This window comes from Polistes dominula, unplaced genomic scaffold (assembly GCF_049000335.1).
Source record: "Polistes dominula isolate Pdom_NZ unplaced genomic scaffold, Pdom_raw_medaka contig_12, whole genome shotgun sequence".
In the NCBI taxonomy this organism is placed as follows: domain Eukaryota; kingdom Metazoa; phylum Arthropoda; class Insecta; order Hymenoptera; family Vespidae; genus Polistes; species Polistes dominula.
The window spans coordinates 3469514-3496502 of record NW_028301116.1 but is presented as its reverse complement, the minus strand read 5'-3'; the positions used below and the strand labels follow the sequence as shown (position 1 = coordinate 3496502).

At 36.5% G+C, this 26989-nt stretch overlaps 1 protein-coding gene and 1 long non-coding RNA gene across 2 annotated transcripts in view; one reads left to right on the top strand and one right to left on the bottom strand.

Annotated features, from left to right (window-relative positions):
• Nucleotides 1-26989, top strand: part of zfh2 (Zn finger homeodomain 2) — a 251745-nt gene that overhangs the window by 139705 nt on the left and 85051 nt on the right. The window contains 6 exon segments of the mRNA XM_089176948.1: nucleotides 5214-5448; nucleotides 5450-5732; nucleotides 5735-8635; nucleotides 10003-13001; nucleotides 13242-16022; nucleotides 16131-16653. Of these exon segments, the coding sequence (XP_089033074.1) occupies nucleotides 5428-5448; nucleotides 5450-5732; nucleotides 5735-8635; nucleotides 10003-13001; nucleotides 13242-16022; nucleotides 16131-16653 (9508 nt within the window). The 5' untranslated portion in view covers nucleotides 5214-5427.
• Nucleotides 7953-26989, bottom strand: part of LOC149031066 (uncharacterized) — a 99132-nt gene continuing 80095 nt past the window's right edge. Inside the window, exons 5-6 of the long non-coding RNA XR_016178102.1 lie at nucleotides 22617-22662; nucleotides 7953-8090 (exon numbers count right to left, since the gene is read on the bottom strand). This is a non-coding gene — a long non-coding RNA (uncharacterized LOC149031066). The remainder of the gene's footprint in view (nucleotides 8091-22616; nucleotides 22663-26989) is intronic.

Here is a 26989-nt window from a genome sequence, read left to right as displayed (position 1 = left end):
TAACCATGTTGTACGACACTTATGTTAGTAATAAGTATAGTTTTAGGTTAGAATATGAAATAAAACGCTAGCGTGTATCGAGCAAGCGTTAAAAAAAAAAATAATAATAATAATATTTTCCTCTTTAGCACACCGAGTCGTCGTTTCGGTTAGTTTGAAATTCAAATTTAAATATCATTAACTCCTTGGCCGATATTTTTTCTTCTTTTCTCTTTTCTTTTTCCTTCGTTCAAGCATAATTATTAATTTCGAGCGAGTTTTCGTTACTTTTTATTTTCTTCCGTAATTTTCTTCTTCTTCTTTTTTTTTTATCATGGAACTTTCTCTTGTACTCTTACATATTCTAATAGTTTTAATACCTAACGTTTGATAACGTAAATACTATAAAAATATCATGTAATCGAATTAATTCGAATTTATAAAAATTAAGTAAAAGGAAAACAAGAACAATAAAAATTTTAGAATAATTTGTAAAAGTTTAGGTCGATTTCCGTTGTAACTAGCGTCTAGACCGGATGTCCAGGAAGAACGAAGATTGAACGAAGATCCAATAATGTGTGTGACCTTTCTGGTTACCATGTGCGTTAACGTTACATCCAAGTTTCTTCTCACGGTGCATTGGGAGGAAATTATAAGGAAATTATAAGGGAATGAGTTAAACCTTGGATTACCGTAGTAGTAGTAGGGGTGAGAGAAAGAGAGAAAGAGAAAAAAAAATAAAAAAGAGTGAATGAGGGTTAAAGGAGGAGGATGAAGAGGTGGAGGAGTTGGAGGAGATAGAAAAGGTTAGAAGAAGATGAAAATATACCGAAGGAAAGGAGATGATGATCGAAGGGTAGCGCGTAAAGCAACGTTCCTCTTAGCTTGTGGGCAAATCATACTTAATTGATATCACAAAGAAACCTCCTCTCTCTCTCTCTCTCTCTCTCTTTCTTTCTTCACGAGGCCCTCCTAGCCCCCCACTTCATCTCTTCGGCACCTCTAACCGGACCCTAACTTCATAATCGCCATCTCCACCGCAGGATTAAGCGTTACGGTGGATTCATGTTGCACGTAAATTACGTTCGCGATCCACGAGAAACTCAAAGACCCTCTCTCTCTCTCACTCTCTCACTCTCTTTCTTTCTTTCTTTCTTCCCATAACGTCTTCTAGCAATCTTTGTGATCACGATCGATCAACGGGTATTCTCAACTGATGAAGAAGTGCCACGTACTGTAGAAAAATATTAGTATATGTTTAGAATTGTACTAGAATTTATTTAATCGTTGCTTATTAACATGAACCACCACCACCGCCACCATCTATTTATACTGGATTCTAGTATGATCTAGAAAATATAATATTTTACACCAATGTGTAATAATATTTGAAGATACACGTCAGTGTACTTCTATTTGTACAACTATTTGACAATAGTTATACAAAATATTGGTATATGATTTTCTGTATTTTCTTTTTTTTTCTTTGCGTTGCAATAGAATTTATGTATCTCTTTCTTATCTATTTATCCGACCAATAACAATATATTCAACACGAATGGTTTATCATTTAGAATTAGAATATCGTACAGAAACGTGTTATAATATTTCATGAAGAAACTGTCACATGTTTAACAACATTACAAGAATAATACCACCACTTATAGAAATAAAAAGAACAAAGTATTACAAATATTGTATCAGAAAAAAGAGCATACTTTCGATGTCTCGGAAAGAAAGAGAAAAAAAAAGAAACAGATCGGTCTTCCGCTTCCGGTTTTCAAAGATGTTTTAGGGTGGACACTTCAAATTAGTTTCGCGTGGTTCCTACCTTTTGCCACACTTTTACACGCCTCGACACGCGAACTTGCCTGAGTAATATAAGCAGCAACAACAACAGCAGTAGTAGTAGTAGTAGTATTAATAGTAGTAGTAGTATTAGTAAGACACGATATACATTCAATAAATAACGAGACGCGTACGAGATAATTGGCTAACCTGTCCATAATAATTCCGGCTTCTCTTCTCTTCGCATCTTGCGTTTCTTTTATTTCCATACATTTTCTTTTTTTTTTCATTTATGGGGCACGATCGGTTACCAAAACGAACGAACGAACGATCGTCGTCATGTGGGCCCCGAAAACGCCTCATAAACCGTGTGTGCCCACTATTTTCTCTTGCCGTCGGAGAGGACACAACAAAAGGGAGCTTTCGTGAGTGCCATCCACTCAAATATGTTCTATATATATATATATACATATGTGTGTATGTGTGTGTATATATGTTACACCCATCGGTTCGGTTTCCGGTGAAACGATGGGACAAACAAAAGATGGACACTGGCTCGCGGTCGTTCGACGAATGTTTAACTCCCATCATCATCATTATCATCATTATCCTCATCGTCATTGAGAATTTCTTCTTCCTTCTTCTGCTGCTGCTTCTTCTTCTTCTTCTTTGGTTACCTCATTGAGAAGATTCATCTTTCTTTCTTTCTTTCATTCATTCTTTCCTCTTCCTACAAATTATCAGCAACCACCTGCGTCATACTTTCTACCAAACTTGGTAATTATTCATTTCATTTCTGGTTCTCTTTTGTATTTAAATTTAAAAAAATCCAAGAGAGTGAGGAAGTGAGGGAGAATGAAGAAGAAGTGAAAAAAAAAAATAATAGGACAAGATTGATCATTCTAATCTGTGACGCGTTAAAATCGCACAATTGTTCGACATTAAATATCCCTCATATACTCGGATCATTTAACAGTTTAGCAACACTGTTAGCGATACCAGGAATGGTCAAGCAAAGCTATTACGTAAAGTATAAATCGATTTGACCTGCACCTTATAAAGCAACTGCGGTAACATTGTAATAAGCAGATAACTGCAATCCTAATCTGTAATTACATAAATATAGATACATATATATACTATATATATACTATATATATACTATATATATATATATATATATATATATATATATATATATACTTATGTAAATAATATATACATAATTATTAAATATATATATATATATATATATATATATATATATATATATATATATATTATTTCTTGATGTATTACATAATATACGGAGTAGAAAACGTAATACAAAATGTCGACTCTTTGATATGCGTTATTCTCCTACGATTTAACAAACGATTGAAAAAAAAGTACAATTCACGTTAATCGATAAACAACACGCGGTGAGATTTATTATTCGATGATTTTGTAAATGATGTCAGTGAGAAAAAGTTTTTGATAGTAAACCTACCGGTCCTATGATTGATCAAAACGAAATCATTATATTTTCGTGGAATCTAATATAAAAGAGAAAAATAGAGAAAAAGAGTGAGATGAGAGAGCAAAAAAAGGAAAGAAAGCATACAAGCCTAGAGATAGAAGGTTCGTTCTCTATCGAATCTACAATAAATAGAAAAGAGCTGGGCAGGTGTTACCAGATTGGCAGATGTTCTCGGTTACACAACATGCCCGAATCCCGAAAGTTCAACGCTTTTGTGTTTGTTCTTTTCCAGCCTATGCTCGTTCATTGTATTTCTAATCTCATTTTACGTATGTACTCTTTTCTCTCTCTTTCTCCCTTTCTCTTTCTCACTAAAATCTTTTAGAAAAATATCACAGAAAAAAGAAAAATTCACGCTTCTTAAGTAGACGACATGAAAGAAAATATACCGCGTCATAGTACATACATACATCGGTAAATATACAATTGTCATGTGTAAAATTTTGATGAAACATGTAAAAAAGAAATAAAATTTCGTTAATTTTTTTAAAAATCTTGTCCTAGTTCGAATATGATTTTAATGATAAATAATCAGTAAAGTTGGCATGAAAAATGTGTGAACGTGTAAAATAAATAAAATGTAGGTTAATACAATATTTTTGCTCTCATCGGTTTGGCCGCGCACGAATAATTTTGCCTAGCCCCGATCATCATATCCGTTCGTATGTAATACAGTTTCGTAGATCGACGATAATCCAAAGAAAAACGATTGGTCGTCGTCGTCGTCGTAGTAGTAGTCATTATAAAAAATGGTATCGTTTGTGAGAAACGATGGCCACGGGGATATGCTCACTGAATTATGGACTTTGCACTGCGGAATTATAACCGTGGTGATGATGGACCGGTGAGAGAAGGAGGAGGAGGAGTTGAAGGAAGATGGGGAAGAAAAGGAAAGGGAAAAAGGGCAGAGTAGTCAATGTAATGCAGTACGAGTTTCTACCATAATGTCCAAAGATATGTGCCCCTTGTAGCTAACGGCAAAAGATTGAAAGGTAAAAACAGGGAAGTTACGTTGAAAGATCTCTTCCACTATCTTTCTGTTTTTTTTTTTTCAATTATTTTACATGCGAATATATACAAACGCATACTCCCACTATATTAGTTTATAATTCGTTAAATCTTAAGAACGAAAGATGAAGTGATTATTATTCTTTGCGTATCAAGAATTGGATTGTACTTGTGGGAACATACACACACACCTGGAAAAGAAATAATGCAAGATAATAATTGCAACAATGTTTCATCTCATTCATTCGAGAAGTTTTAGGAGTCATGATAGAGTTGAGGGGCAAGAACAAAACAAAAAATAGAAGAAGAATATATTCTTTCGTGACTGTTACGGTCGCGTGGCCTTACCGTTTGTTTGCAGTAGCGAATAAGATGGGTTCTTGTCTCTCACGTTAAAGAAAAATGGAGGAGAGAAATAGAAGAAGAGAAAAAGAGAAGAGAAGAGAAGAACGTGTGGAAGGCGGACAATAAGAAAGACCTTTGATCTAAGCACGCACAAGAGAAGCATTCATTCCGTGAAACCACCTACTTTCGTCATTCGTTATTCCGTTCTAACGTTATTCTGAAATGGTCATAGAGACTCGTCGATATCCAATTGAAAGATAAGCTCGTTCGATAGGTCGCAAATACAGCTGAGTCTGCAAATAGTTAACGTCGAGTAAGATTCGAATTTAAGAATGAGTTTATTGTGTTGTTATCCTGTAATATAGACTTACCTTGTGATTCAATTTAATTCTTCTTATTTTTCAACAATGTACTAGGAATTTGTTACGTTATTAAATGAATTATTAATTCTAAGAAATATTCATTACAATATTAAATGATTAATTTATTCTAAAAAATATCAATTATAATATTAAATGATTAATTTATTCTACAAAATATCAATTACATAGAGATTGTTTCTTCAATGTTACAGATACAAACTGGGATAGCGACGAGGTAGCCAGCAAACTGTCTATCGACGAGGAGGAAGAAGGAAAGGCAACGAGTCAAGAATCCGAATCCGGAGTTGAAACAAAAGAAATTGTAAGTTTGTGGAGAGGAGAAAGAAAGAAAGGTGAAACTTTGAAAAACGTAAGCTCAAGCACAGTGGGTGATGTGAGGCTGGAGCTCGCCTCACGTTTGGGGTGATGCCCTCCAGTGAGCCCCATCCCCCCCCAATACCACCTTCAACATCACAACATTCCTCCCTCTCATCTTCAGCAACACGCGTCGAACGCAATCGGGCAACGTCAGCTTTATCAACAACTGGTGGCAGCGCATCATCTTCAGCAGCAGCAGCAGCAACAACAACAACAACAGCAGCAGCAACAGCAGCAGCAGCAGCAGCAGCAGAGCGAGCAGCAAGTCCAGCAGAGTCATCGACAGCTTCAACACGGCGGGCCATTTCAAAATTCCTCGTTTGCGCAAGGAAAGCAGGAGATGAGCCCGGAGGAGGAGGGGGTCGAGGGGGCGGGTCCCCCCCGACGGCAGGGGCTGCCCTTCATCAGCCCCACCACCCCCGCACGGCTAGTCCACCCTCGGGCACAGAACCCTGCACTCGCGACGCAATACCAACACCTACACCCATTGCAGATACAAATACTACAACAACTACTACAACGATAACGATGCAATCGATTCAGTCTCATCAACAACAACACGCACCAAGTCCAAGTCCAAGTCCGACTGGTGGAGACGTTGAGAAGTTTGATGGAAAAATTGTTTACAATCCTGACGGTTCGGCCTACATCATAGAGGGTGAAAGCGAGTTGAGCGAGGACGATTCTTTACCAGACGGCTGTATCGTTGACGGTCGTGGAGTTTCTGTGCCTCACTCATTGGTATTTCCTCAAATCGCTAACGCCTATTATGTATCACGATTGTATGCTCATCAAGCGTATCATCAGCAACAACAACAACAACAGCAACAGAGATCTACGCAGCAGCATAATAATCCAGATCTCCCGGTAATGCACAGCTATCGTGTTATCAGTTATAGGAGTGCAGAAGGTAGTAAGCAACCACCACCACCACCTGCAGCACCCCCTCCCCCAGCTGCTTCTGTTCCCGTGAAGCCCATTTTAATGTGTTTTATTTGTAAGCTTAGCTTTGGCTACGCTAAAAGTTTTGTCGCCCATGCCCAAGGCGAGCATCAAATAGGTTTGATGGAAGACGAAAGGCAGATACTTTCGCACTCGACTGCGTCAGCCATTATTCAGGCGGTTGGTAGGGGGAAACAGCCGCTGGTTAGTTTTCTTGAACCAGTTACGAGCTCGACTTGTACCCAATCATCGCCGACGCAAACGCAAAATCAGCAGCAACAACAACGCAGTGAATCTACTGATCACGAAGCGCCAACGACGACGAGTACGCCTTCAAGTACTCCAGGTATTCCTAGTAGCCCTCAGCAACAACCAACGATCCAGAGGCCATCTTCGAGTACACCGAACACATCAACGTCTCATTCGAATCATCCAATTTACAATCATCAGACACATCAGCAACAACAGTCATGGATCGGTGGTCAAGTGAATCCTGCATCTTGGGCAAAAGCACCCGATGCTGCGGCACTTCATTACACGTCGCCTCCACCACCGACAACTTCTACAAAAGGTTCACCTTCCTCTTATGCGGCTTTGACGCAACAACCACCTAATTTTCTTACTGGCACAACGATAGGTGTTTGTCCGGAACATATGCAAGGTAGACCGAGTGGTGTTGAGTGCTCTAAGTGCGAGTTGATATTAGCTAGCAGTCGATTGGCAGGTCCTGGTGGACCACTTGCAGGTATTCACAGTCGAAATTCTTGTAAAACTTTAAAATGTCCAAAGTGCAATTGGCACTATAAATATCAAGAAACCTTAGAAATTCATATGAAAGAGAAACATCCGGAAACGGAGACCTCGTGTATCTATTGCATCGCAGGTCAACCTCACCCTAGGCTTGCGCGTGGTGAAACTTATACCTGCGGGTATAAGCCGTATAGATGCGAAGTGTGTAATTACTCGACCACGACTAAAGGCAATTTGAGTATACATATGCAGAGTGATAAACATCTCAACAATATGCAAGAACTTCAGCAAGGCGGTGGTGCTGCTTCTGGTACGAATAATCCATCTTCATCTCAAGACGCACCGATGCCAACGCGTAGTCCTCATCATCCTACAAATCCTAGTCCGCATTTAAGTGGTCAAGCTGGGAATCAGGGAAAACCCAAGCCTACGTTTCGTTGCGACGTTTGTAACTACGAGACGAATGTAGCGCGTAATCTCAGGATACACATGACCAGTGAAAAACACACGCACAATATGTTGGTATTACAGCAAAACGTGAAGCACATTCAAACACTCTCGGCACTGACTTCTCATCAACAAGCCCAACATCATCATCAACAGGCACAACAACACCAACAACAATTAGAACAGCTGCTTCATCTTGGTGGTTTAGATAAGCCTCAACATGCAGCAGACGCTTTAGCGGACATGGCATATAATCAGGCACTCCTTATCCAAATGATGACGGGCGGACAACTACCACCACAACTTCCCCCAGAATTAATGGGTGGTTTAACAAATATGGGTGCATTGGGTGGCCTAGCAGGAGACGTTGGTCTTTCCCCAGAGAGTATGGAACCACCACCAGAACCGCCAGATACAGATCCTTCTCATCTTTACCATTGTTGCGTTTGTAATAACTTCGAATCCGATTCGTTGGAATCCTTGAGCCATCATTTAGCTGCCGACAGAACGAGAACTCGTGAAGGGGAGATACTGGCCGTGATGTCTGGACATTTTGTTTGCAAACTCTGTTCCTACAAAACAAATTTAAAAGCAAACTTTCAATTACATTGTAAAACTGACAAGCATCTTCAACGTTTACAACATGTGAATCACGTTAAAGAGGGTGGTCCGCGTAACGAATGGAAATTAAAATATATATCATCGCCTACGAGCTCAGCACAATTGCGTTGTCACGCGTGTGATTATTATACGAACAGTGCACACAAATTAGCAATACACTCTTCTACTCCTAGACACGAAGCATCTACACTGTTACTACGCCATCTTGTAGATGCCAGTGGAAATATACCAACACCGGGGAAACTGTATCACTGTGCTCTTTGCGGTTTTAGCGCTAGGCACAGGCTACCTCTTTTACAACATGTACGCTCGTTTCGACATCTTCAGATGGAGCAACTTCACCAGCTCCATCGTAGAAGTAGCATTCAAGGAAACGAGACACCCCACACGGACATCGGTGACGTATTCCAAGTAGTAAGCGATCCTGAAGTACCACCTACGCAACAATCGAGTCCCACCACGCCGACGACACCTAATATTCCCAATACCAACAACGGTAAGTAATACCACAATCATAAATGAAGATATTATCCTTGGCCTATGCTCCGTTTTAAACTCCTATTCTATTTCTTTGACGTAAGTGCGCTAATGTATATTACATGAGTCTAACCGTTGCGCCGGGTATTTGATTTCTTCCTTAACGTCATTAAATAATTGGAATATCCTATATCTCGTTTCAAAGAATTTCAAAAATAATGGAAATTTTGAAGTAACCCGATCAAAATCAGAAATATTGTTTGTCGAAGGAAAATTAAACACTTTGGTATACGCATCACGCCTTTAATGAATTCAATGCGCTCTTATCGATTATTTCATAATTAGATGAGGATTACGGTAATTTAGTACGGCATATGGTCGTGTCGTGTGCCCGTAATACGCGCAACGTCCAATGTTATTATATGTATCAGTGGCCTGTATTTATAGAAATATACGAGCAGCACGCGTTTCATTGAGTTGCCTTGTAACGTTACAACTGACGCCGACCGATATAAAAATGTGGTTTCGGACAATACATTATGGAGATACGCGCGTATTCTTCTTTTTTTCTTCTTCTCTTTTCCATCGATAATTCTATATTATTAATATATTAAAATTGAGAGGTCATTGTTAGGTGAATTTTCGTCAACCATATGCAAAACTTGCTCGTAGTTTTGACGTAACTTCAGACGTAGTTCATAGAAATGTTATTTTTATACTTTTACTTTTATTTGTTCTCGTTTGAAATAAATAATAAAAGATATGTGTGCAAATGTGACCGTCGTGTAGTTTGTTCATTGTCGCTGGTAAAGTCACTTTATTTTAATTTTTCTTTTTCTTCTACATCTACTTCTTCTTCTTCTTCCTCTTCGATATGCGTAATCACTTTAATGAGAGTTAGAAAATATGCTTCGCCACAAAAGCAGTCGTACGTGACACTGAATACGAACTTTATTTCGTAGCACCGCCATAGTTTACTATCTATAATTTACTTTCTCTCGTCGCGTACCGAGTTAATGTCTCCGGAAACGAATCACCGTAAAATGGATGGCTGTCCTGTGCGCTCGTTCGATATTAAACGGTTAATGCCGAAGTTCAATTTTCCATGTTGTAAAGTGAAAGAGACATAAGATATATTTACAGGCTGGAAAGTTCAAATTGATGCGTTATCATTTGTCGTGAATTTTACATTTTTTACGTTTTATAATTAATATATATATATATAATATAATTGATTGTGCATTAATGATAAATCGGGAAATTATTAATATTCATTTGTTAAATTTTTTCGAATCATTTTCTATTGTTCAGGTATATTGCTATTATTTATTTGTTCATATGTGTATAAAAAAAAGAAAATATTGGAAATTTGGTATGATTTTTCAGAACGACGTGACGAAGGCAGCGACTGTGGTAGCGACGTTAAACAAGAGCCAGAGAATGATAATGAAATAATGGAAGGAGACGCTGAGAATGATCAGGAAGAAATAAGTTGTCCCTATTGCACGTATCAACCGACTTCGCGAGAGGAATTAAAGCAACATTTGCAAGTAGCACACGTTCAAGACTCCGAAGTGAAGCCCGAGGTAGTCAAGGAGGAACCCCCACCTGAATTGTTGTGCCCGTTATGCCAAGACGGTTTCAGGGAACGCGCTGCTTTGGAAAAACACGTAATGCAAATTCACTCGGTAAATGCCGATGGTCTCCAGAGATTGCTACTTTTAGTGGATCAGAGTCATTGGTTGAATAACAATCCGCGAAGTAGCATGACTCCGGCAATGGCAACGCAACCATCTTCACCTACGATAACGAGCAAATTGCATCAAGAAGAGGATACAAATGAACGCGTTGTTGCTACTGGGAACGAAGAAGCCGAGGAAATATCTCGGTGTACAGTGTGCGGTAGAGTTTGTAGATCACTTGAAGAACTAACACAACATCATAGAGAAGTTCATCCGACAAATACTCCAACTTTGGTTAGCGAAAAACACGTATACAAGTACAGATGTGGACAATGCAGTTTGGCTTTCAAGACATTAGAAAAACTTCAACAACATTCTCAATACCATGCCATTAGAGATGCGACCAAATGTGCGCTATGTGCTAGATCATTTAGGTCGGTTCAAGCCTTGCAAAGACACGTTGAAACTGCTCACTCAGATTTACAAGAAGACGAAGTAGCACAATACAAGCAAAGTTTGCTACATGCACATCCATTGCTTCAAGCTTTGACCGATGAAGCACTTAGAAGGCAGGGCGGCATAAACGCTGATCAGAATACTGAAGATGATGGAGGTAGAGGTGACGAAGAGGAAAGCGATGCAAGCGATTCTCCCCCGATGCACAAGGAACAACGTCTTTTAGAGGATTATTTCAACAGTCAATCTATTGCCGAGGATTCCTATCACGATCCAGGAAGAAAATTCAAATGTCATCGGTGCAAAGTTGCTTATACGAGACAAAGTTATCTTACAGGACACAACAAAACCTTAATGCATCGCAAAGGTGAAAAAATGTCTTATCCTGTGGAAAAATATTTGGATCCTAATAGGCCGTATAAATGTGACGTTTGTAAAGAAAGTTTTACTCAGAAGAATATACTTTTGGTACATTACAATAGCGTTAGCCATCTTCATAAATTAAAAAGAACGATGCAAGAACAAGGTAACAATAATACGCTAATTTCTGTTGTACCACCGGCCAGTCCAACAGAGTCGCCTGATTCTCAACAAGATCAAGATAAAAAACCATTCAAATGTAACATCTGTAAAGTCTCTTACTCTCAAGGAAGTACACTGGATATTCATATGAGAAGCGTTTTGCATCAGACTCGTACAAGTAAGATATCGGATCTTGCTGCAACCGGACAAGTAGATCTTGGTCGTCCGTTAATCGAACATCCATCAAGCCCTAACAGTCCGCCATGTAATGCACCGACTCCTACTAATTCCAACACGATGTTGTCCTGTCCTCGTTGCACCACCCTTTGTGGAAGTCAAGAGCAACTTAACACTCATCAACAATTGTACTGCATCTTTAACAATCCATTGGCTTTATTCCAATTAGCAGCTACGCAACAATTAGCATCATCTGGTTCTGCCAAAACACCACCACCTTCATCGGCAATAGTAGCAGGATCTCATCAACATTTGCAACAAGTCACGCAACAATCGCCACAAACTGCTCATGAACTTCTGACCCAACCTCGACATAAGACTTCACAAATGTACAAACATCTTTTGGAAAGTTTTGGTTTCGATCTCGTGATGCAGTTCAATGAAAATCATCAGAGACGTCAAAGAAAGGAAGAAGAAGCTGCTGCGGCCCTTCAAGCCCAACAGGAACAGCAAAAGCAAGAGCAACAAAAGCAAGCGCTTGCTGCACAAGCTGTACAAGAGAGGGAACAAGAAATCGAAGAAAACATGGACGACGACGTTATCCCCGAATTGACTAGAAGTACTTGCCAACATTGTAACAAAGAATTCAGTAGTGTTTGGGTACTAAAAGCGCATTGCGAAGAAGTTCATCGAGATTTAGTGCCCCGCGAGTTCCTTGAAAAATATGTTCAACAATTCAAATGCGAATACGAAAAAAAGAGCGTCGTGGTAACAGCAGCGACATCGTCTTCTACTACAACAGCTCCGAGAAGTACTACACCAGCAGTGATTCAGCCACAAGACACTAGTTCGGAGAAAGAACCGTGTGAAAAGGACAAGGAAGATAACATAGAGATAAAACAAGAAATAATCAGAACTCCAGAAGCAACATCTACAACTCCAGCAACAACACCTGTGTTGAGCAATACTCCTGTATCGAGTACTGATTCTTCCACGCCAACGGTGGTACCTACTAATACACAGCATCAGATTACTGTTCCACAACCTATACAACAACAACAACAGCAGCAACAACAACAACAGCAGCAACAACAGCAACAGCAGCAGCAACAACAGCAGCAACAACAGCAGCAACAACAGCAGCAACAACAGCAGCAACAACAACAGCAACAACAACAGCAACATCAGCAGCAATCTGTGCAACAACAACAACAACAACAACAACAACAACAGCAGCAACAGCAACATGCTCAACTAACTCTGGCTCAACAAATGACTGAAATGCAAGCAGCCTTGAATGCAATGGCAGCATCCCAACTACAGCAACAATTGCAACAATATCCAGGAATTATGATGGGCATGATGGGATTACCCTTGGGATTAAATGTACCAGCTCTGGCAGCTATGAATCTTCAACCACCTTTGGTTCCAATGATGTTACCGCCACCACCGTATGATAGCGCAACCACGGCTTATACTCCTATAAATGCTCAAGCTGATTTGCTTGCGAAACAACATCTCGCCTTGCAACAGCAGCAAGCAGCTGCGGTAAGAAACAAACTCAAGAAACTTGCTCACAAGTTTCCGTATTAAGCATGTAAAATATTTTTTATTTAATTCGAGCATAGCTATTCTTTGCATTAATCTTATGTTCAATGCACGTTCATAAATCGTATTTAAATTTCTGTCAGCAATAGAAGTTTTTAACAAACTCGACAAATTTAGAATAATCTTTTCTGCAATCACAATACATCAGTTTGACTGGACTTGATTTTGTCCATTCCACAGGCAAATGCAGCAGCCTCGCAGAAACGAGCACGCACACGTATAACAGACGAACAACTGAAAATTTTGAGAGCACACTTTGACATTAATAACTCTCCAGGAGAAGAGCAAATTATGGAAATGGCCTCTCAGAGTGGCTTACCACCTAAAGTCATAAAACATTGGTTCCGCAATACTTTATTTAAAGAGAGACAACGTAATAAGGATAGTCCGTATAATTTTAACAACCCACCGAGTACTACATTAAATCTCGAGGAGTATGAAAAGACTGGGGAAGCTAAGGTTACTCCCCTAAATTCGAGTACGTCGGGAAACAGTTCATCGGACGATAAAAGCCCAAACAAACAAGCGACTCCGCCACCACCACCAGTGGCAACATCCTGTAATACTTCATCTACTATAAAACAAGAAATGCTCGATACCTCGCAACCTACCGAAACATTACAGCAAATAAGCCAATCGCATCATGAAGAGCAACATCATTCACCTGGTAGTTCCGGAGGCAATCAATCTCGACCACATTCTCCAGCGCTCAGTATGAGCTCAGTATTTTCAGGTATCCACCACGAAGTTTCCTCTCATCCCCCTTCAACAACAACTGCACCAACTGCACCTATGTTACCACCAAAATTAACTCCACAGAATTTTGCTAGCCCTACATCAGGTAGTGGAGGAGTTGTTCAGAGTGCAATCGCAGCAATGGCATTAGCACCGCAAAGATCATTAAGCCCAGGACGTGGACCGACGGATTATTCATTCGGAGCTAACAGCAACGGCAGTAATTCTTCTGGCGGTAGTTCAGGAAAACGTGCAAATCGAACTAGATTCACCGACTATCAGATCAAGGTCCTACAAGAATTCTTCGAGAACAATGCTTATCCCAAAGATGACGATTTGGAATATTTAAGTAAATTACTTGGGCTCAGTCCGCGAGTTATAGTCGTTTGGTTCCAGAATGCTAGACAAAAAGCTCGGAAAGTGTACGAAAATCAACCGGCTGCGGAACCCGTGACACCTGGTGGTCGTGAAGGAGACGATGGAACTGGACGATTTCAACGAACTCCGGGATTGAATTATCAATGTAAGAAATGTTTATTAGTATTTCAAAGATATTACGAACTTATTCGTCATCAGAAGACTCATTGTTTCAAAGAAGAAGATGCTAAACGAAGTGCTCAAGCTCAAGCTGCAGCAGCTCAGGTTGCTGCTGTTTTAAGCTCAGAAGATAGTAACAGCAGTTCAACAACAACTACCAATGCTGTCACCAACAATCCACCCAACACGACGATTTTAACGGAGCAATTGCAGCAACCGTTGAACGCTACTGTTTCTTCCTTACTTCAACCACAAACGTTATCTACATCTACAAGAAATAATCAAGCGTCACAGCAGGAACAGCAGCAACAACAACAGCAGCAACAACAACAACAACAGCCATTGCAGCAACAACAACAAACCGAATCCAAAGAAGGTAACTTTCAATGTGACAAATGCAATTTGATATTTAGCAGATTTGAACTTTGGAACGAACATCAGTTAGTACATATCATGAACCCGTCCTTATTTCCACCGGCCTATCCACCAGACTCTCCATTTGGAATACTACAACAGCAAGCACTAAATGCTACTTCCGGAGCTGGGACGGATGCTCCTCATCCTTTACTTGCCATGATGCAAGATAGAAAAAGAAAATACGAAGATTTCGATGAGACCTCTGGTACAGATGCACGCTCTAATTCTGAGCACAGCGAACAACCGAAAGACAAACGTTTGAGAACAACGATATTACCGGAACAGTTAGATTACCTTTATCAAAAATATCAAATTGAATCTAACCCATCGAGAAAAATGTTGGAAACGATTGCACGAGAAGTAGGACTGAAGAAGCGTGTCGTACAAGTGTGGTTTCAAAATACGCGAGCCCGTGAGCGCAAAGGCCAGTTTCGTGCTCACAGTCAAGTGATTAATAAACGATGTCCATTCTGCCCGGCGTTATTCAAGGTAAAGTCTGCATTGGAGTCTCATTTGAGTAGTAAACACGCTGATCAAGTTGCTCGTGGAGAGGTAAACATCGACAACATTCCTGACGAAGAATTATCAATGGAATCGGCACCATCGAATCCTAGCACTCCGAATATGATGCCACCACTATTTCCACCATTTAACTCGATGGATATGGAAAATTCACTGAAAAAATACTACGAAGAGTCAATGAAACGATACATCAGCGAGCTTCAAGCTCATGCCAGCAACGGAAAACAAGAGTCGTCTAATCATCAAAGCGGTGTTAACATTGGAGAATCTCCGTTGGATTTGAGCAAACCATCGGTCGATTTGAATCGTTCGGTAAAATTAAGCCTTGGTGGTTTGAGCAATCTCTTGGAAGAGCAACACAGCGGCCACTTTCGAGGTGGCAGCGATTGCGGCCCGTTGACGGATTTATCGGAACGTAGTATTTGCGGCGACGACGATAGTATGAGCGAGACTACAGAATTTTTGGATGACGAGAGTGGACCCGCGAGTCCGGCGTCGAGCACCCAAAGTTCGAGGCAAGGCCCGGCGAGTTGTGTAAACGCCAGTAGCACGGTTAGTCCAGCCGCGAGCGGAAACACGAGTATCTCTGCTGGAACACCCGGACAATCCGGAGGAAAGAGATACAGAACGCAGATGTCGGCGACGCAAGTTAAGGTTATGAAGTCACTATTCTCGGATTACAAGACACCTACGATGGCCGAGTGCGAGATGCTAGGCCGCGAGATCGGTTTACCAAAACGCGTCGTCCAGGTGAGCCCAACACACCCGAACACGTGAATTACCTCGAACTTTCCTGTTATCCTTAACTACAGGATCAAACTTAGGCCTGGCTTACGGACTAATGGAGACGAGTTGCAGGTCTGGTTCCAGAACGCGCGTGCCAAGGAAAAGAAGGCTAGGTTAGCGGCTGGTTTACCTGCCGAGGGCTCAGCCGTTCAACCACATCGCGGTCCTACCGGGCCGGACGAGTGTAGGCTTTGCTCGGTCCGGTATTCACCAAAATCACCTCTTCAGGAACACGTCTTCTCACGACGGCACATTGACTCGGTCCGCGTCGCTGTCGAGGAGGGTAGTTTGGTACCTCCTACGCCAGGTGCTCCGATCACCACCACGCAACCAGTCTGTGCTACGACAACTATTCCAACCTCCTCCCTTATTGTGACTAATCAGCAGCAATCAGTGCAACAACAACAACAACAGCAACAACAACAGACGCAACCACAACATTCTAATCAATCGAGTAGTCAGCAGCAACAACAGCAACAGTCTGACGAAAGCATGATGTATGGATCATTGTTCCTTCATCCTACGGCGATGTTCCAGTCGCAGCAGCAGCAACATCCGGCGGCCGCTGCGACCAGCACAGCTACCACCACAGCCGGTGAGTGTCTGGCTGACCTCTTAGATTCATAAGTGAATTTATTCTATGATAGATTTTTTTTCTTTTCCTCCCATTTTGTTCATCTTCGATCCCGAACGATATTCGAAATTCAATCGATTTCAATGATACGTACGGTGTGCGCGTGTTGTTAAGCATACAACATTTTGACTGAAATGAAATGCTGTATGGTAAAAGACGAATATTCTATTAAATGTATATCAAATTATTCTCTTCTCAAAATAACAACAATTGTACGATTATCGATCGCATTTCTAATTTCGTTTGTTAATTTTTGTTTCCATTAATATTTTCATTATTCATATTATAAATTATTTTAAGTAGTCTTTTAGCGTGTCTATGTGTAGAAAAACATTAGTTAGTCCCGTGTGATACTCTAAGGGACAATTTACTAATTAATCCTAATTAATAGTTAATATTTTTAATAGTTTAAGAATTATTGTCGGTAAAGATATTTGTAGTAAGAATAATAATAATATATCAGAGAGCTAGGCAATACTGAAAGTTCCTATCAGATGACTATTCTAGCTTAAGAAACGTATGAGAGAAAAGAAATCTAAATGGTTGAAGTATTATTTAAAGTAGAAGCGAGATTGATTACTAGGTAATATTACGAGTCATCCAACTTCAAACATTTTCAAACATTTTATTCAAAGCAAGTAAACATTCTACGTGTTATCACATTTAACGTAGGATGAACAAATTAATTCGTATTTTTAATTCGTATAAAATGATAGACATTATGGTAATTCACTTAATTATATAGCATTGTCATATTGATTGATTTTTATTCATATAGGTTATAAACAGCGGTGCATGACGTTTAGAATTTTTGATTTTGATTCTTATTTTAATTTTAATTATTATTATATTATTATTATTATTATTATTATTATTATTATTATTATTATTATTATTATTTTTTTTATTATTATTATTATTATTTTTATTATTATAATTATTATTATTATAATTATTATTATTATTAGTATAGCATAACATTACCATTAATATTATATTTTCGACAGTAAATATCTATATTTACGGACAATTAGAAATAATAATATACTTGTATTAAAATATAAAAAGTAATATTATTCGATATTAGATTAGATTTGCAAGAAGGTTTTTTAGTTTAGACAAATTAATATTATTAAAATACTATTATCTAATTCTACTATTATATTAGTGTTATTGAATGCCAGGATACATCTCTTTTTATTACGTTGTAATTAGTTTAATCATATCAATTAATAGTATTAACGCGTTATTTGTAATTCTAAAGTACGCTGTATTTGTTCTCAAATCGACATATTATAATAGTTGCCTCGTCATTGACATTCGTGATTATCCGCGATGAGAAATTTTTATTTTATTTTGACACTGAAAAATACAGTTAAGAAATGAGACGTCTATTTCGTTGTCTCATTTATTTTCTCCACTATTTACTTATTATTATTTTTTTTCCTGCTTATTTCTTATTTGTATGCATTTCTTGTATTAAATTTCTTTTTATTTTTTATTTTTTATTTTTTATTTTTTATTTTCTCAAAATTAATTTTCTCATCTTCTTCTGCATTAACAAGTAAGTTTCGATTTACTTTCTTCTATTTTCATAATCGTGAAACGTCTGTTTCGTTTGTTTTTATTTTTCAGAAAAACGTAATTGTAGTTCTAAAGAATTAGGTCAGTTCAAAAGTAATTGAACTCCTTGAATATCACATTTGAAAGGCCCCAATGTCTGATATCCGGTGAATTATCAGTATTAACTGCCAATTTTGCAATATATTTTATGACGATTTGTCTTAAAATTATTTCGAAATAATTATTATTTATTATCTTGTTAAATAAATATTTTTGTTATTCCACGCAAGATACTAATTCGCATTGTATTATTATACACTTAAGAAGGTGAATGTTGACAAGTTTTAATTCTTGAAAAGTTTAAAATTATGTCAACAAATAATATATTTAATTTTCCTGAACAAATTTTTTCTTTGTTGCTGTTCTACTTATGATAGATGTGATATTCTTATAAAATTATTCTTTTATAAGAGAATAAAAAGTAAAAAGAAAAAATTGAAAGGTTTCAAAATTTAAAATAGCTTCAAAAGTAAAAAATTTTGAGCCTATGCTTTTTTCGAAAAGTTGCACGAACGAATTTGTTGTTAAATAATCAATGAACTTGATGAAACATTATTATTTTATTGTTTTTTTAACGTTATTATTTAATTTATAACAAAAATTACTGTTTTATTTAATATAATTATTTTTTGAAATTAAATTTGGCAAATTAGGATTAGATTAATTTGATAGGATTAAAGGACTCATACAACTTTTTTTTAGTATTAGACGGTGAAAAATGTTGATTATTAATTATAGGAATACTTTTTCATATTTTTTTATTATTCTTCTTTACTTTTCTGCAGGCATCCTGAAACCCTTGAAGTATCAAAGAAATTTATCACTTCAGTCATAATCAAATATGAACTTTAAACAATTCTTAATTAACCTTTTTATTACTCTTATGTTTATAAAATTAAATAATAAAATATTTCAATTTATAATCCACTTAATCTTACATTTTAACTATTATTGACATATTTAAACTTCTTAAATTGATTACACATGTTATTTCAGAAAACTTTGATACTCAAAGGGTTAAACTTGCTTTAGAATTATAAATTTTTTTTTAATTTTTTTCTGTCCCTTGTATCTTGGCATTCTTACTTTCTTTTCATGTATTTTTTCATTACTTATTTAATAAGAAATTTGTTGTATATAAAGGATATTATTTCGTATAAAATTCTTTTCTTCTATCTTACTCTTTTTTTCTGGCCTACCCACGCGATTTACGTGCAAAAAAAAAGAAAACTTCTACTTGTATAAAAATGAAAAATATTTTGGTATCGTAGGTAACGTTAAAAGTCTGTTTCTTTTTTTCTCTTTTTCTATTAATAAAAAAATTTTCTTCTTTTTATATAAATAAAATTGTTATTATATTAATTATTATAATAACTGTTTTTGTTATTTTGGGTTCTCGCATTGTTCTAATGTATATGTATATATATATCTTCCGAATATATGTAAAACTTTGCGTTTTTTCTCCCAAACATTAATTTTGATGACCAAACTAATTACTGCTTTTAATTATCGGATTAAAAAAATGTATGGTTTAAGTTATCGTATCCCTGTCAATATCTTTTTATGGGGTAATCTAATCTTGGCGTTTGAAAAAATTATCAATGGAAAGATTACTTTTTTTCTGACGCAATTTTAGTGCACATAAATTTTGTTTTATCATTGTTTGATACAGTGATGTCTGAATGCATTGATTTTAATGTATCTATATAAGAATTGTTTTAAAATATTAACAAATGGAGAAGATATCAGTTGTTCTTGTGGTATATACGTTTTCCGTGATACTATCCGACGGTAAAGGTTTTTGTTGATTGTGTAGTCAGGAATTTTTGGAAATAACAAAATGTAGAATATTTTCCTTTAAACAAAACGTTATAGTTACAATTTATTTTTAATCAAAGAGGGAAAAATTTGTCTAAACATTTTTGTGTAAATGATAATTTGTTTTGTTTGTTAAATGTATAGATCATTTTGTTAAAAATTCAAAGTTATAAAAAATAAAAATAAAAATTCTACGAAGTATCTAACCGAAAAAAAAGAAGATAAATAATGTCACATTTCATGTAATAATATATATATAAAAAAAAATATGTTGTAAATTTTCGTTATTATAATTGTTCAGTAATTATCGGAGATACAAGCTTCACCATTTTGAAATATTTTTCAATAACTTTTTATATAAATATGTTATCAATGTACACTGTATTGAATAATTATAAAATAAAATTTTATGTATTTGAAAATGTTTTACGTCAAGATTTATTTCAAACTTGGTAATATATAAATTCATGTAAAGGCAAGGAGTATTTAAAACGTGAAATGAATATTTGATACGTCATATAAATGTTATAAAACATTAATTTTTAAAGTAAAAAAAAATAAAAATAAAATAAAAATATATAATATTTGTATAGACGTAAAAGTAAACAGTTCGAATTTCAATTTATGTATTACCTATGTTCTCAGTTACCTCATGAATTAATTGAATAAACATTAAACGGTAAGATATGCATTAGATATACGTTAGAACCCAAACGATATTTCAAACACATATATTTGACGGTGACCATTAAATGAAGGATTCATATTAATGTGTCCACAACAAGTTTAAACCTTACTTTTAAATCAAGGACTCGAACTTAGGATTTTTCCTTTTTCACAGGCGATTACTCTGTTCACCGAATGGATGTACGTAAAAAATTAATTGAATCGTTCAATTTAAATCACCGGTTATCGATAATCAATAATACCCCATACAATTTCTCAATTCTTTACCACTATTCTACACTTGCGCAATCTTAACGATGATAAAACATGTATTAGATGTACGTGAGTATTCTTAATTCCAAATTCAACTCGAGTATTCGTCCTATCCGATTTCTCAGTCGGGTTCCACAAAATTTATCGTCTAATAAACATATTAAAGTAATTTTTCATTTTCAATTCGAACTCATATTGTTTTGAATATTTAATTGTTAACATTTCATATATAATTCTTATTGTATTATATAATATTATATATACTACTATATGTATATAAATAATTTAATATTTTCAATATATCATATAATAGTATAATATATTATTGTATAATAATACAATAAGAGAGAGTAAAATGTTTTTAAAAATTCAAACTAACATCAACAATTTAAATATCTCAACAAATGTAATTCAAATCGAAAATAAGGATTGCTGTCCGAAAAATCAATTTTCAAGTACTAAATCAAGTCTTGAAATTTGAATATGGATATGTTTATGAATGATTAATTTTTGGTATATCAACTCAAACAGATTTTGGGCAGATTCGAGTGAATTTTGTAATTTCGAATATCCCTAAACACTTATTCTCTGATATTTTTCGAATACAATCTGATTGATTCCAACGTTAGGCACGTAATCGAGTTTAGGGTGTGGCCAAGCTTCTAACTATTTTATTTTCTTTTTTTACTAACATCGAGACATCGATAGAGACCGTCACAGGAATATATACGTATATTCATTTAAATAAAACAAAAGTAAAATAAAAATAAAAGCGAATCGTAAGACGAGTAATGTTATTTATGTCGGTTACACTCTCACTTTTCACCAGTCGTACTTTCATCTTTTTAAGATTTTAAGAGTTGTATGTATATAATTTATAAATTTTATTAATATCATTATTATATTGTGCTTTATATTATACATCACATTATTATTATTATTATTATTATTATTATTATTATTATTATTATTATTATTATTATTATTTTGTATGAACATGTGACATGAATCTGAATAATATTATTGCAATTATTATTATTATTATTATTATTATTATTATTATTATATTACTTTTATGCAAATCTAGTCTAAAATAAATGAATGCAAAATACTAAGATAATTTTTTTGGTTTTTCTTCTATTTATTTTATGATTTCTATGCCCATTATCACATTTTCCCAAATACCTGGGTTTAACTCTTTCCCATTTCCACTTTCCTCAAACCATAAAATCACAATCCTAGCACGCCAAATTTCCGGAACGATTATTTTTGTTATGTTTCTGTTGCAGTTTTCTTTTGTCAATTTGATATTGGGTAAGTCAGGATTAGTTATTATTTTGTTTAATTTATCTATTTTTAATAAAAGTGGTAGGTATATGTGCTTAAAAACCAAATTATTATTATTTTGCAGAATTTTAAGATTTTTTTTGAATTTAGTAAAATTGGTGGTAGCCGACATATTTAACTTGATCGGCATAAATCATCCATTTCTTATCATTCATTTAATGTTTTTAAAAAAAAATGAAAAAAGGGATGTTACTTACATTTAACTATGCTTACTTCCTTCCTTCCTTCGGTCGTTCGTTCAATCTAAAAAAGAAAAAGAAAAAAAACAAATGATAAAAAATATATTTATATTGATGCAAATCATGGTAACAACAAGTTCGAATGAATGATAAGTAACAGTTATAATAGTATCAATAACGATAGTATGTATAAATCTTGTGACGCGATCCATTCAATCGGTTAATCAACAATAATTGCACTTAATCAATCTCAGAAATGATATCCTTTGAGAATAGGACGTTATCATCAAGTAAGACACATTTTGTCATCGTTCATAGATTACACTTTCAATCATGGTAAACGTCAATTCTTAATTGTCATTTATACATATTTCATACGTAATAAAAACGCGTGTGTGTGTCCATGTATGTATAATGCGCAAAGTATGACATAATATATCGATATTTTAATTAATTGTATCTTATAAAAAAAAAAAAACATATCGAGATCGTAGAATGAATCAAACCAGATATTTAATCATCGTTCATAGATCGTGTTATCCATCGGTCATGGGTGGTATGAATCAATCTTACATTAGATCATCATTTTAACGTTTTAATCTACAAACATAATAGACTCGTGTGCATGTAAACGTATCTGCGCGTATGTGCGTATGCAATGGCACGAGGAAATAAGCATGACAATATTTAATAGAAAATTCAAGAAAGGAAGGAAGGAATTAAAAGTCATTCGATTCAACAACAACAATAAGGGGAAGGGGGCCACGCGTTTTAAGTAAAAGATGTTTTCCAGAAAGGATTTACGAGAGGAGAAAACACGCGTGCCAGGCTCGTGCCCGATATATGTTCTCGTTCTTCTTCGTATTACATCAACCCGAGAAAAAAAAGAAAAAGAAAAATATGGTGGGGGGACCGAAGGGGGGAAGATCTTTCCTTCTATTAGACTAGGAATAATAAAAAGCACACAGTGTGCGAGGAAAGTAGAATAAATTTGTTGGAATCCGTTCCGGGAAGTCTGACACGTGTCACGTTGCTTCGGAAACAAATTCGAATGAACAAGCAAGAAAGAGAGAAAGAGAGAGTAGTTTATTTTGAAAAAAAAAACTTTATGTTAATAAGATCGAACAGGGGTATGGGGAAGAAGGAAAGGGACATTAGGTAAGTGTGTAAAATGAAGAAGGGCCATGGCAAACGATTATTATAGGTACGTGCGATTCGTGAAATTATGCAAAGTACACACGCGGGCTCGGCAACGTAAGAAAAAAAGAAAAAGAGATCGAAATTCGCGTGCACCTCGCGCTGACGTCGTACGACAGCCACGTGGCGTATGTTAAAAAAAAATATGAAGGGAATGCAAATGATAAGTTTCTTTTCTCACTCACTCTTTCCGTTTTTATTTTCTCGAGGGGTAGTTGGACTTCTTTACCATTCAAAGTTCCAAATGAAATTGCTATGGGTATAAAGTATCTCTTATTGAGTTCTCAAGTATCCTTTATAATCTCTTTTAAGAATCGTTTTATCATCGTTTATAATATAATACTTTCCATTTTTTCATCGAACATTTTTATGATCGGTACGAAAAAAGGGTCACGTAATTTAAGAATTTACAATGTTATTTAATGTAATGATTATTTGTTACGTATTCACATATTAATTTAAATAAAAAAACAGTTAGTTTAAGATCTGATCTTAAAATCAACTATAATAAAAATGTTAACACAGGTACAAATTAGATCGGTTGAACCTGATTGTATGAAAGAAAAATGATAATCATTTACAAATGAAACAAAATGAATACGACATAGATTAGATATCGATTATAAAATCGTTTCGTTTCAATAATTTGTTATCTTTAATAAATGGGGGGGAATGAAGGTGGGAAGATTAATAATTATCGATAAAAAAGAATTGAAATGTTTCTCGTTTAAGACGTCTAGAAAATTACACTTATCATTAAATTCCAACGACTACTATCTCTGAATGTTTGAGATAGCAAAATAGAAGAAGGATAGAATGAAAAAAAAAGAAAAAAAAGTGAAAAGATAAGAAAGAAAGAGAGATAGAGAATCCATTTGAGTCAAACGAGTGTCTGCACCGCAGGATCGTGTGGTGGAAGAACCTTGGAGACGCCACCAGGTAGGAATTAGCATGCCACAAAGTAGTCATTCTTTTTTTTTTCTTTTTTTCAACAGAACGAATCGTCGAGGGTAACCCTCTCGCGGGTTTCTTCGTTTATACGCCTTTAATCCCTTTTCGACTAAGCTGTGAGAGAAGGAGGATGTTGGGTGGGATGATATAAAAAGAAAATATGAGAAAGAGAGAGAAAGAAACAGCAGCTAGCAGCAACAGCAACACCACGGCTTGGTCAACTTTGAGAATGGCGGCACCTTTCCAGAAAAGGAACCACCGTTCTTCTCCTCGCATTATTTTTTATTCATCTTCTTCTTCTTCTTCTTCTTCTTATTCTAATTTTTATTTTTCTCCTTCGTTTATTCTCTCTTCCTTCTTTCCAATTCTTCTCACAAGCCAAGGAAGGATCGTGTTGTTGTTGTTGTTTTTTATTTTTTATTTCAATCCTACTTTTAGCTTCCCTCGCCATATGTTACCCGATCTCAACTGCGACGAGGCTATTAATTATATCGATCTATATGGACCACGTAGTTAGCTTCGGCAAAGAGAGTTCCGAACCCCGTGACGCGCTTTATGGCCAAGGCCCCCCGTCTCTCTCTCTCTCTTTCTTTTCTCATGCAGGGTGAGAACCTAAAAAAAAGCTGAAAGAGAGAGAGGAGAAGAGAGCTCGCGCGTTGCGCAGAAATACATAAAATCCGTCCAGAAGCATAAATCATCCAAGTAGGACTACGCGGAGAAGCTATTATGTGACTCATGTGGATGTGGGGACAAGGGGAGTCTTAAAAAAAAAGGAGAAAAAAGGAGAAACAGAAAGAGAATGAGAGAGAAAGAGAAAGAAAGGAAAAATCGTGGAAAAACATTAACCGATAACAAAGGGATAAAAAAAAAAGCAGGGGGCCCATCTAATAAAAAGATTAAAACTAAAAAAAACCGACACCCTAAAACGAATCTATCTAACAATTTATCTATCTAACAATCAAGGTATCTAACTGTTATTGATCGACAATCTAATACTAAATGAAACGTTAACGAATCTCCCTAACTAAATCACATTCGTATATGTCGAAATAAATACTCTGTGAGTAACGTTGAACGCACATAGTAAGCAAGCAAGTAAGCAGGAGGAAGGTAGAGGTAGGTAAGATCGACAGTAGTTATATCTCGATGAATCGAAGATCACAGTAATTTGAACGTCAAATCGAGTAGTCGAAGATGGTCTCGTCGAAAAGCGCCGCGATTTAATTCCAACGTCCGCGATTCGCCAAATCATCGCGGCGGCACGTCGTCATAGTTGTAGTCGTACTCGTCGCTTTCTCTCAACACTCGCTAGACCCTGAGTGAGTGAGTGAGTGAACGATTGAGTGACTGAGTAAGTGAGAAAAGAATAGTTAGAAAGAGAGGATACTTCTCGAAGGAGAAGAATACCTGAGAGTTTCTTTGAAGATCCTCCCTACCCCACCCCCTCACCATTTCCCCTTACCCTTGCCCCTTTCTTGCCCACCCTGTTGTACCCGGCGCTGAAGTAGCTGACGCGGAACGAGTCACGTGACGAACGTTCGTGGATAACCTAGTAAAAGTAGTGAACCGAGAAAGCGGACTCTTCCCCTCCCCCGGTGTTTGTCGAAGGCGCTACTGGAATCCGGCAAAAAACTGGCTGGTCGGCTACCGACCACTCTAATACTCCGCTATAATGTACTACCTTATTTCCAAGCCCGGGACAACACTGTGTTGGTCCTCTCCTCTCTCCTCTCTTCTCTTCTCTTTCCTTTTCTTTCTTGATCTTTCGATTAAACCAAGCCGTGATAATCGATTCGAGCTTCAAAGAGTTTTACCATGGTTCTGCTAACTTTTGCTCGAACGAACGATCTTTTCAAGGCCAAGAAATATCATCCTTTTCGTGACTCCACCCACACTCGTTAAAAGAGAAGAATTTTAAAGATGAATAGTGTTACGAGTATTATATTATGAACTATTACTTGTTGAACTGATTTTTTTTTTATATAATTTCAATAGATAATCCATGGTTCGAATTATTTAAAAAAAAAAAAAGAGAGGAAGAGAAGAAAGGAGAAGGGTTGGTTAAAGGTGTACTCGTGCGAGATCGCGCGAGAAACGTCGGTGCCATAAACTCGACGGAGGTAACACGGCGAGACGAGTTATGGCAACGATGCCCGGAGTTCCACGCATGACTCGACACGAGGCAAGTACCTATGGGCCTTGGGGCACTCAAAAAAGAATCGGAGTCGTTTAGTAACTCGATG